General features: G+C 38.4%; 1 protein-coding gene across 1 annotated transcript in view; it reads right to left on the bottom strand.

Annotated features, from left to right (window-relative positions):
• UBAC2 (UBA domain containing 2) overlaps positions 1-13020 on the bottom strand; it is a gene marked incomplete at its 5' end in the record, with an annotated part of 101446 nt that overhangs the window by 25312 nt on the left and 63114 nt on the right. The window contains 2 exons of the mRNA XM_082337955.1: positions 7019-7066; positions 8992-9115. Coding sequence (XP_082194081.1) covers positions 7019-7066; positions 8992-9115 — 172 coding nt within the window. The remainder of the gene's footprint in view (positions 1-7018; positions 7067-8991; positions 9116-13020) is intronic.

Below are 13020 nucleotides of genomic sequence, written 5' to 3'. Positions count from 1 at the left end.
AAGATGCTCAAGGGACTGGAACATCTTTCACATGAGGAGAGGCTGAGAGAAAGTGGGACTGTTTGGCCTGGAGAAGGGAAGGCTCAGGGGGATTTTATTGAAGTATATAAATACCTCAAGGGAGAGAATGAAAAGGAGGGAGCCAGGCTCTTCTCAGTGGTGCCCAGTGACAGGACCAGAGCCAGTGGGCACAGACTGAAACACGGAGGTTCCCTCTGAACATCAGGAAACACTCCTTCACTGTGAGGGTGACCGAGCACTGGCACAGGTTGCCCAGGGAGGTGGTGGAGTCTCCATCCTTGGAGATACTCAAAAGCTGTCTGGACACAGTCGTGGGCAACCAGCTCTGGGTGGCCCTGACTGAGAAGGGGGGTTGGACCAGAGGTCAACCTCAGTGATTCTGTGATTCCGCAAACTGTCTTAGTACTTGGTCTTTGGTGGGCAGTTCTATCAGAAAAGGAGAATAGCATCAGTAACACATAAAATACAAGTTTTTATTTAGGAAAGTACTTAAGCATAGGCAGAATTTTAAATAAGTGAGTAGTCTCACTGATATTAGCAATACTACTGACGCATCTATTGTAAAACCAATGTCAAATATTCAGAAATCACAGCTCAAGTTCCAAAAAGTCACTAGCAAGACTGTCTTAAAATGGTAAGGTTTTTTTGTTTTGGTTTGGTTTGTTTTTTTTAAACTTTTTTTTGTTTTTTTTAAACTTTACTTTTTTTAAAGTAAATCACAGAGCCACAAAACTTTCCTTCATGATTTCTAAGCCTTTGGGACATTCTTTTGGATTAAGTGGTAGTTTGCATAAGGATTAAAAGCTTATTTTACTACTATGAAAGCTGACATTCCCAAACAATCTCTTGACTCCTTGAGCTAGGACTTCAAGAAACACTGACAAGAAAAAGAAGAAAAAAAGAAAAGAAATCAAAAGTGTTGTTAACACTTTCTGCATCATTACAAACTTTCCTGAAATAGAGCTGGAGTTACCCATATAATCCAAAAAAAGACCCTGTAATACTGGTGCTTTAATTTTGAATATCAGGTCTTGAAATTTTATCCTTGTCAATTTTTTTTTTTTGTTCACATTTTTAGTACAGTAAAACTTTTTGCTGCAGTTTTTAGAACACAATCCTCAGTAATGTGCAATATGATCTAGCTGTAGAATAAAGACCTCTATAGCACTTTGTTACATGGGGAGGTGTGTATATAGGACCTTTGCTGACAGACAAAACAGGACCCATGCAAATGCCCTAGTGTGGTGCTCCAGCCTGAGCTAGAAAGCCCAGCTCATGAAGTAGGCAGAGCAAGCACAGCTCTATACAGAGCAGCCCCGTATACCTCCAGAGCAACACCCATGGGGTGTTTAATGGGATTTCTTGAAGGTGTGGTCAATGGCACTGGGTAATCAGCTGACAATGATGTTTTGGCCTGCTGCGCCACTGGCACATATGCCTAGCCGTAGCTGAACACACCAATTTCAAACACAAAGGCTCAAATACCAGTTGCAATTAAAGACAAGACATCAGCAGGAAACCTTTAAATAATCTACGTTCTCGGATTTAAATTTTCTTAGTTATTTCTTCTAAAAAATATGTTTCTTTCTACTGAAAATGAGAAAAATACGTTCCCTTGTGATCATCCAATGTTTCCATAAAACTAAAAACTATAATAATAATAATAATAATAATAACAATAATAATAATAATAATACAATGAGAAGGCTACAATATACTTATAAAACTATTTAAAGCTTAAAAGATAGTGTTAGGGATACCCCCTTTTGCGTCAACTTTTCAAGTCAAATGCGCTGTGAAGTAGTCTGTTACTAGGCATTTGGGTGAAAACAAGCTCAAGATGAAAAAACAGCAATGAGTTTTTTTAAAGTGCTATTAGTGTTATTGTGAGTGCCCTAGATTTTACTTTACACAATAACAATATTCAAAACAGTAACACATAATTTAACTATTTTGTAATATTTTTTTATTTAAATTTCATACTTCTAATAAGTTTTGCCTTCACTAGAGCTTTTCCTAATTCCAAATTTAAAAGAATGAATTAAAAATGTGATTTTAGTTATTGCAAATAATTACCTTTTATCTACCCTGAACTCCAATTCAAATATTGCTTGGCTATAAATCAACAGCATAAAAAACAATTAATGCATAGCTTTCATATATTTTTTTAAATTATCCAAACTCAATCCTATTAGACTGACTGTCTTCTGTATCACCAAAGCACTACCACAAGACATTTAACTAGATATAAGTAGACTTACCCGAATCAACATTTATAATTACACAATTACAAAGAATTCAAGGAATATCATACTTTCACGTTGACTAAAGATCTACTTAAGACTATAAATATGGATGACTGGAGGATGTCCAGACTAACTGGAGGATGAAGAAGGACGCATGGCAGGACATGAATGTGAAGGTAACTGCATACTACATTATCAGGCTCTGATCAAAGATTCTCTTCAAGAAAGTCAGCACGTATTTAATACTAATTTTAAGTATGTGGAAGGGATGACATTTTAAGTGTGAATACTGCACTGTGGGGTAATACAAATGCTTCTGCATTCCCTTCAAAACATTTTTAAAACAACAAAAAGAATTCACTAAGGATTGTTCAAAATCACTTAAAAAAGATGTGGAAGAGGAAGAACAACAAGAAGAAAATCAATGATTCTTAGGTCTGATCAGATATTGACTACGTAATGTTATTTTTAAGACAAGAAGTAAAAAAAATTAAAGTCTGGTTTAAATATTTTGCTCCCCAGCCCAATCACATCTTATCCGGTAAACGTCAATCCTAAGGGACAGGAATTCACTGTAGAGAAACACCTCAGCTGAACAGAAAGGATGAATAAAGTTCTTAACAAACAGAACTCAAAGCAATCCGAAGTACGCTTGGCAGCATTAATAACAGATATCTGTAGTCCATGTAAAACCAAGTTAGCAACTTCAAAATTACGAATAAGAACTAAAGCAGTCAAAAATTAGAACCGAAATTAAAACCAAGCACTCAACACTGTCTGAACTTTCTATCTTAACCATAAGCCTTTAAAGTACATGCTCTAAATCACAGATTCTCTACAGTTTTTCCATTATCTGAAGTATAAAAAGTGCAACTTTTCATACGACCTGAGAAAAGTAAATCACAGTGTAGCACAGAAAAAACGCAGAAGGTTGTTGCATTTGGCTTACTGAAATCTGCAAAGTAAACAGGGTTTTAGAAACTTCAGCATTTATAAGGTTAAAACAATTTCAGTTTCCTAAGGTTTGAACTGAACTCTACACAAATTCAAAGCAGCTCACAGAAGACTTGGGGTATTCCAAATTTTGAACTTTATGCAATGCAGGTCACCTTGCAAACAACAATAAACAAGTGATACTAGATGAGAAGAAAGAGGCTACAACACTAAAATCACAGAAAGGGCCTGAAAGGTATCTTTCCTCTATGAAATATAGCCCTAGCTACATGGTTAGCAGAAACCTTGGCATGTGATCTGTACAATGACAATATTATACTAATGAGTGGAGGTAACAGCATGTCCCAGTGGGCATACTTCATCTGCTTGTACCAACCTGAGCTTACTTCTTGAAGCAGGTATGCTGTAGTAATGACTGAGTAAGCCTTGACATGCCCCTCAAATTTCAATCCTGCAAGAGTATAGCGATGAGAAACGTAAGCTGAGAACCAAAGAGATTTTAAAGGGAGAGGAAAAAACGGGAGAGAAGATGGATCGATATGCATCTGTCCAATGAAACACTCAAGTGGATACCATTTTCTAAGGTGTTTTGATGGTTTTAAAGGAAAATATACCAGAGAACCTGTTTCTGGCCTTCACTAAACTGAGTGATATGCACTATATGGAAGCACTTCTGTAAACAACTATTGAAAGAGCTTCTGGCTTAAAGTCAAATGGAAATAGGTTGTATGACTTTTGTGATACATCTGCATCTCTAATATGAAGTTTCCTAATTTTATGACATAAACCCCCCCATCATAAGAAACAGATCTGGACTGTATGTACCAACTATGGTATATTCCTGGCAAAACAAATCAGAAGAACCTAAATTAGTCTCATAAATTATAAGAATGACATTACAGATTACTGATAACATCAGATTTGTGAATTTGTTTACAGTCTACTTCTTAAATTCTCCCTTTTTTTGTAAATAAGCATCCTGGATGTAAGCAGCATGTTTTACACAACATACCAGCAACTGAAACAGACCACAAGAAAGGTAATTGAGAGGTACTCCAGTTTCATCTGGAGAGTAAAGAAGCTGCCTTTAAGAGTGTATTCCTATGTTGATTCAAAATTAGAGATCTAGGAAGATGTACCTATGGCAAAGACAGACACAGTAGACCTTTTGTATTCCAATAACAAAATGTGCTGTAATGTTCGTAACTGAGAACAAACCAGCATCAATCTACAAATTGTCTAAAATTCCCTATCACCAGTCACACGACATCAATGCCTACCTGCATAGACAGACTCATACACACACGCAAACACACTTCTGTAATGACGGCATCGCTCAAAACCACTGAGAACAAGAACTTAAGGCAGTACAGTTCCCAGTTGCTCTACACCCTGCCTGGAAGTCACAGGGGAGTCTGACAGCGTTAGCAAGGATGAACACAGAATTCAATCCCCAGTGCTACATCTTGTACCTGGGAAGTCAGATCCCATTTAGTCTAAGGGTGTTGATTACATGCTAAAATATAAATTGTGAGAATTTAAATAAACCTGAATCAGGAACATGGTGAAGAGAAAGTGGAAACTGACAATTCAGAAATCATGCTGCCACCATCCATTTTAATACTCCACATAAGCAGAAGTGCAATAAAAGCTAAATTGTAGAACAGCATCATATACAGTCATATGAGTGTCTAAGTGATCTTTAGAGCTAAAAATACAGTGAAGTGTCTACCAGGCAATGAACTAGTGACTAAATATCGCAGCTAGCTGACTTGGTGTTCATGCATTTACTCAGCCTTTTTGTAGAAATACATGAAAATTGGATTCAACAAACATATAGTATGTTAGAAAATGTCACGAGCAGTTAAGAATTACAAAAATACATAGGTTGTTGGAATGACTTAACATAGATTTGACAACCTACGTATTTCTGTAATTGTAAATATACATGTTATCAAGTATCTATACTTGTAGTGCTAAAAGGTGCCTTTATAGTGTTTCATATCCCTCTTCAGATTATTTAATATACTGTGAAGCTTTACTCCTTTATCAGGTTTTCTCAAAAGATGCCAAATTATCATTTCTAACAGAGGAGAAAAAGAGACTTCTTATTCACAGAAGTGAGACAGGTATGCTGTGCAAAAAATGGCTGAAACTCATAACATGAACTTCTTTCCAAATTGTAGCACTTATTATAAAATGGTAGAGTGCAGCTCTCCGCTTGCTGCAGAAGAAATTGAGACTGAAAACACATCATTGATGATGACTTAATTCATGCTGACTGAAGCAATATGAAAACTTCAAATGATTTTTTTGTCCTCCTGTGACACAGAGAAAAAGTTCAATTTATTCCTATGGCCTTATACCTATGTAAAACATACTGTCAACCTGCAATTGAAAAAAAGGTCATTTATGAAAAAGAATCTTAAGAAAGTTGCATTATACAGCTGAATAAAACTGTACATTAAAGGGGAATTAAAAGAAGAACTGCATAATATATTATGAAAAAGAAAATATTTAAGCCAGTCTTTATAAGTGTGTATGACCAAGTATACATAAAGTTCCTGCCACCAGGAAAGAGGGAGTTAAAATGCCTTTCCTTTTCTTTCCTTTCCTCTCTAATGAACACCTGTTCAAAAGGAAGGGCTATTAAAAGAGCCAGAAGAGTAACAGGAAGGGTAGTGCATTTGGAGGAAGTCACAGATCCTTAGGCGGGCACAGAGGTTTGGGCTGATCTCCAGGAGAGAGAAATTCTGGTTTGTTAGTTGCACTGTTTTCATCGATATTTATGGTCGGACCAAATTGCTGAGCAGACTTCACTATTTACTGCTCCGTCACTCCTGCTAGTTATCCTGTGAGCTCACAGAATATTTTGGAACAGTCAATGCAAATGGTAGGAGACCAAACTACTGAGTTATAGCAGCGATATGTGAAGTGTCCACGGGCATTTCACTCTGAGCTCACTGCAAATTCAAATTAGTAGCTTCTAAATAGCAAGGGCACAATTTAAGGTCTTCTTAAGATTGCATCAACTTAATAATGAGCTTCTTCGGAAGAGGTGGCACTTTCACTGTTTGAAAAGCAGACGGTATTTTGGGCCTAGAAATCAGAGTCCGAGCTCCTAATTTCTAAGTTTGTAAAATTTTAAAAGAAGCTTATCAGTATCTAACAATCTGGAAGACTTAGTACAATCTGTTTTAGCAATAAGTGTCTATAGTACTAAGAACAGAGTCGGAAAGGAAAAAGACAGACCACATCAACTTTATCTGACTGGTGTAAGGAAAATGATTTTGCACCCTTACTGCCGTTTTCAGAGTGAGAAATGGCTATACTATAGATGTCCTAGGAGAACAGCAAAACATGAAAAATCCTCATAGCAAAGTTGTTAAAAGCTGCTTTTTGAAATAAAAGCTTAAGGCTTGCTGAAAACTGGGAAAAAAAAAAAAAAACCACCCCAACCAAAACAATAGGGTAAACATTTCTACCATTTCCTAATAGTCTCATTTATAATTGTGGGTCTAAAGCTGTACCCATGGCAGTAGAATTAATTTTAGGGGGTCAGAGAGCAGTGGCACCCTGCAAATATTAACCACCTCTTTTGCCGTCTGTCAGTTTATCACCAGCCAGCCCGTGCTTTACACCTTTGGAAGTTAAAGACAAAAACTTTCTACTTACCATCACAAATAAAAACATTACTCAGTAATTTGTGTTCTTTTTGAGTCCAAATATACTGCACTGATTGTATATGTAACAGAGTGTTTTAAGCAACACATGATTTTTAAAACAGTAAGACTTACCAGTCCACTTAAGGCTAAAATCCAGATATAGGAACCAGAGGTTAAGAGCTAGAAGACAAGAGCAGTGATTTAAAATTTTAATTTTACAAAGCTGTTGTTGTCTGAACTACTATGTTGCAATATTATATAGGCTACCTACTTATGACAATGGGAGAAGCCAGACATTTATCTGTGTGAAAATTCAGTTTAACATTAAAAAAGATGTATTCCAGAAGTAGCAGAAGTAGAAAAAACACAAGGATCCAACCATTGTTCTCCTTCTACAGAACAATACGTTTTATTTTCATATAGCATACTAAGTATAACAGGATGTCAGTTATAGGCTGCACAGAAAAACAAGTCTGAAAGATAGACTGAAGCAAAGGAAATGACTCAGCAGCATCAGGAGAAGAGTTCCAAGCGGGGCAGGCAGCGCAAGTGAAGCTCTCAGAAATGTAGTCACAGAGAGACTAAGCATGAGCATCAAAATTAGAGAAATAAAGTTCTCACCCAGCAGCATATTTGTCGACATAAAATCACAGAAATAGGTTGGAGTGAATTTTTTAAAAAAATCCTGATAAGCCAACAGGGCAGCTCATAATTTCCAGTAAAGTATGTGATTAATCACCTGGAGAAGGTTATTACCAACTGGAAAAACTGGCTGAAAATTAGACTGATACTGGTTACTAAAATAGTTCTGCATGATGGCAACTGAATCATGAGAACACCTTCCCTCTAGCCTTCTGACTACGGAAAGAGTGACTTGAGATAAGGGCACAGTTTACAAATGAGAAGAAGGCAAATGATTTTTCCCTCAGCCTCTGTGTGACGGCAGCAACCTTTCTGTACGCAGCAGGGAAAGATCCAGTGAAGATACAGTGATTAGTAACAGCAGTGATCTGTATTGGAGGTGGTGTGCGTATGAAAGTGAAAGGCAAAGGACACGATGGAAAAGTGCTCAGACAATATCACGGCTTTCCCAAAGACCAGAAAAATAGTGGTATTGATAGGCTTGGAAGAGAGGAAACAAGATTTCTGAAAGATCAAGAAAATAAGGTGCTGGAGCAGAAATTGAAGGAATGCAAAGGCTGAACAGCAAAAGGGATGAATGAAATGTTCATGTGGAGCATGAGTCAATATTCTGAAACTGACCATTCATTCTAAAATACTCTCTACCACACTTCATAAAACTATGGTGCTTTCCATTGCTAGTGCTAGAGCTATTTTTGAGTCCCTGGAATATAGAAAAATGAGTATAATTTCTCATAAGTTTGCATGTCTCCTGTTTCATAATTCAGATTGTGACATGAGTGTCCATTCATTTCTAGGCTGCTGGGGTTTCGTTGTTTTTTTGAACAACTACTGCCTTTTTGTACCAAGTACCTATATTTTCCCACTCATATTTAACATAATACTACAGGATATTGCTGTGCTTTACGTTACACTATTTTAAATTACCTGTCACATGGTAATGCTTGATATACAAATAATACTAAAAGTGGAATTCAAGCCAAAATCTTCATTATTTATCGACACGCTTACCACAGAAAAATACTGTATTCTATAGCTTTGTTTGAGCTCTAACAGACAAGGGGAAAATAAACAAAATCAAGAATATAAGCAAATTAGAAAGGTGAAAGATACATACGCCTTAGCATCAGGTTCTGTTTTCATCTCTTTTCATCTAGTTCATTTTGTTGACCAAAAAAACCAAAAATTGTAGACTTGTCTATTATATTTTCAATATAGAAAATAGAAATAGACAATCAAGCCAGAAGACAATGGAAGAACAGATCACTTGCCCACCACTTCAGCATGTAGAAATGCATACTAGCAACACATGTTTTTCAATATTTTAGTTGATGGGACAGTCACTAGCTAAACATACTGAATCATACATGTGGAAGCATCAAAATTCATAGACAAACATACAGAAATACTAACTACTACATTAGTAATTCATTAAAAGATGAACAAGCAAGTACATACCATACCTGTAAACCCAGTATGTAGACCAGTGTCTTGTTTGTGATAGAAAAGTGGCCTAATACTTGTGTCACCTGTACTCTTGGAATGGAAGAATAAAATGGTACAAACAGCGCAAACACAGGACCCAAGCTGCAAAAGGAAAGATACAGATGGTTAATAAGAATGATACTAGCAACAGTAGTGTAAAACAATCAAAAGTAATTAATGCTAAGTACATAACAATCAAAATGTAATACCACCTTGCAAACAAAGGTCTTCCTTGGGAACCAATGATTAGATAACTTGTGGCATTCAGGATAATAGATTCATTAGCAAATAAGAAGAACAGGTGGCAAAAAGTATCTGATTTCCAAATGTTTAGGACTGGAGGCAGCAGAGAAGGCAACATATTCAGTCTAATAGCAGACTGTTTCTATAAAATACAGCACACAAAAAGAACAGCAGTGATCTTCTGCATCAGAACAAAACCTCTTTGATTCAAATGCACAAATGGTAAGGATTGTACCTTTCTCAAAAGGTTACGGAAACCACTTCACTTATGAAGTTATGCTCCTATTATTTACCCAGGCTTAGGGTGTTAGAGGATTACCAATAGACTGCGGTATCTAAGGTGGGAATACTGACAATTCGATTTAACTTCCCTTTGCCAGTGACTTCCATGGCCCTACAAGTAACTAACTTTCTTTAGGGTCCTCACCTTAATCACAGCACAAGATGTTTATTAAGTTTCTAAACCCTCACTGGAAGCAGTTTCAAGCACCTTTTACAAGGACCAGATACCTAGATTGAACTTGTGAACATAAACCACTGCATATCATCCATATACCCAGATGCAAAGCCTGTGTTCCTCGTGATAAAACACCCAGAAAACTAAACCACGTATTAAAGACAACAGGAGAGGCCACAGCAGAACCAATGCCAAAGGCATGGACATGGGAGATTCTAGAAGAAAAATACTTCTTAGGATGGAGAAGGGGAAGAAAAGAAGGTCACTTCAGGTAGACACGACGTGCTCCACTGGCGGAGCTGCGGTGGCCTGCAGGCAGCAAGCTGCAGCTATCAGCAAAGTGCGCATCTCCCCCAGCCGCATCCTCGCCCGTGGTTCTGTGTTGTCTTGTGTCCGACAGGTGCGGGATGCTGCACGGGGTAAATTTTCACTGCTCACCAGCTTATCAAAACTTTCAAGAGTTGCAGTTTCCACAGGCCTTTACATGAAAGGGGTCTTATTATACCCAGCGGGAATTCTGCAAACAGCACAAACCAGGACCTAAATAACTTGAAATTTTCACTCAAAAATACATTTCTCTTCCGGAGGAACTACTGATAGGAGTAACACTATGTGAAATGGTGGTCTGAATATTAAAACTTACATTTCCTGAATAACTGCCAAATGCAACACCCACAGCTATGAAAAAACACCCTTCAAATATTATTTTTACTCATTTAACGGGCTGTGGCTTAAGAGCATTTCGTTATCATTCGGTTTGTTATATTTGAAGTTCAGCTTGTTGAAAAGCTTCCCCTCTGAGAATACAGTTTAGTTATAGAAACATTTTTAGTACCACCCGTTTCACACACAGTCAGATGCACTCGAATGTATAGAGAATGCTAACTCAGGAACTACTGAAAAATGTTCAATTTTGCATATAATCCTTCCTACATAAACAAAAAACACCTGTATAAACACACACAACGCATTCTTAAAATAAGTTAAAATTATTTAAGTTGTAGGAGTTGATAGGCACAGCTATAAGAGTGTCACATACAAAAATAATTCATCAGATGTTCCTCCATTGTAGACTATACTCACTGAAGTAGATCAGGTTTTACAAGTGAAGACAGAAGAAAAAGAAAGAAAAAAGATCTTTTCCTTCTTAGAAAAGTAATTTTAAATTATTTCTTTCTACTCCTACCAAATGACCTGAGGGAGTACCAAAATTGTGGCATGCTTTTCAGGTTTTATTCCTCCTGTGATAAACAGTGACTCAGACACAGAGATTTCACATGCAAGAGTGCACTCAATCATAAGATGGGAAAGTACAAAAAGGAATTTCCCGTGACTGCAAGTGTGTTTTAAGAAGAGATTAGAGAATGTTGAAAGGTTCCTTAAATGTTAATATTCATCATTAATGTCAACACATACCATAGAAAGCACCACTCCAGTCCAGGGTAGTGACCTGTGTAATTCAAAGTCCAGTGTCTGACACTGCTCAGGACCTGACAGTCTCGAGGAGCTAGAGGAAACCTAGTGATGGACCTTTCTTCCTAAAACAGTAAGCTCGTAGGCATCAGTTTTTGTTTTTTTAGACAGAGTTCACATCTAGTGTAAATAGGTATTACACAAATATCCACTCAGGTATCTTTTTTAAAAATGTCAAAGCTAGTGGCCTTCCAAATATTTTGTGAAACTCATTTGTACAGGTGACTCCAATGTGTGAAAATTTATTCTGATTAATTTTAAACTTTCACCCTCAACTTTCATGATATAATTCTATACTGTTACTTTGAAAATTTCAATTAATCTTCTCCGTTGCCTTCAGAATTTTCTACACATTATTCATGCCTTGTTTAGGAATATCTATATGGAGATGCTGCTTATCTACAGCAGGTCTGCTAGAGAAGTTACCTACGTAACAGTACTAGAATATGACTGACATAGTAAGGGACAACAAAAGGATGGCTAAGGAAAGCGGGGACCAACTGCCTGGTGGAAAAAGGGACCTAGTGACAAAGGACATGAAAAAAGCCAAGGTACTCGATGCCTTTTCTGCCTCAGTTCTCTGGTTAGTTTTGTCCTCAGGCCTCCCAGGCCCCTGAGCCTCCTGTGGGACTGGAGCAACACCTGCTGTAAAGGGAGATGCTTAGGAAGCTCTTGAACCCACCTGGCCATACAGGAGTCAAGAGGACCAGATGGGATGTGCCTCAGGGTGCTGAGGGAGATGGCCAATGTTACTACCACTGAAACACTGTGGTGATCAGGGCAGGTTCCTGATGACTGGAAAAATGCAAATGTCACACCCATCTTCAAGGAGGGCAAGAAGAGGATTCAGGCAGCTACAAGCCTCACCTCTGTCCCTGGGAAAGTTATAGCGCAAACCTCCTAGAAGCCATTTCCAGCCACGTGACAGACAAGGTGATTGCCAATAGCCCCAGTGGATTTACCAAGGGTGACTCTGGCACTGTGGACAAGAAAGGGGAAGGCAGAGAATGTTGTATGCTCTGACTCCAGGATGGCCTTTGACTCAGTCTCCTCTTGTGTCCTTGAAGAAAACCTGGGGAGATGTGGACTGGGTAAGCAGACTTGAAGGAAACGGTCTGCACTGCTGGACTCAAAGGGTTCTGACCAGCAGTACGAAGTCCAAACAGCAGCCAGTTACTGGTAGCTTCCCTCAGGGATCAGTACTGGGGCCAGCGCTATTCATTGTCTTTATTACCGACCTGGATGATGGGACAGAGTGCACTCTCAGCCAGTTGGTGCATGACATCAGACAGGAGCGAGCAGTCAATACTTTGGAGGGCAGGACCGCATTCAGATACTCCTTGAAGGGCTGGAAAAAGGGGCTGACAGGAACCTTACGGAGTTCAACAAAAGCAACCGCGGAGTCTTCCACCTGGGCTGGAATAACCCTGTGCAATGGTATAGACTGGCTAGAAAACACATTTGCAAACAAGGAGCTGAAGAATCCTTTGAATGTTAATCAGCAGTTCGCCCTTGCAGGAAAAGCCAATTGCATACAGGGCTGCATTATCAAGAGTGGAGCCACCAGGCCAAGAGAAGTGATGGTTCAGCTCTTCTGAGCCTGAACCTGAATCACTGTGTCCCCTTTTGGGCTCCGCGCTTCAAGAAAGGCACTGATATATGGGAGCAAGTCCAGCTGGGGGTAATGATGGTCCAGTACTGTACCAGGTTGCCCGGAGCCAGAATCTACATCCTCAGAGATACAGCCTGGACACACAATCTTAAGTAACCTGTTCTTGTTGGACATGCTTTGAACTCAGGGTTGAACTAGATGACTGCCAGAGGTCCTGTCAAA

This window comes from Platalea leucorodia (assembly GCF_965183815.1).
Source record: "Platalea leucorodia genome assembly, chromosome: 2".
NCBI classification, from domain to species: Eukaryota; Metazoa; Chordata; class Aves; order Pelecaniformes; family Threskiornithidae; genus Platalea; species Platalea leucorodia.
This window is presented reverse-complemented; position numbering and strand designations above follow the sequence as displayed.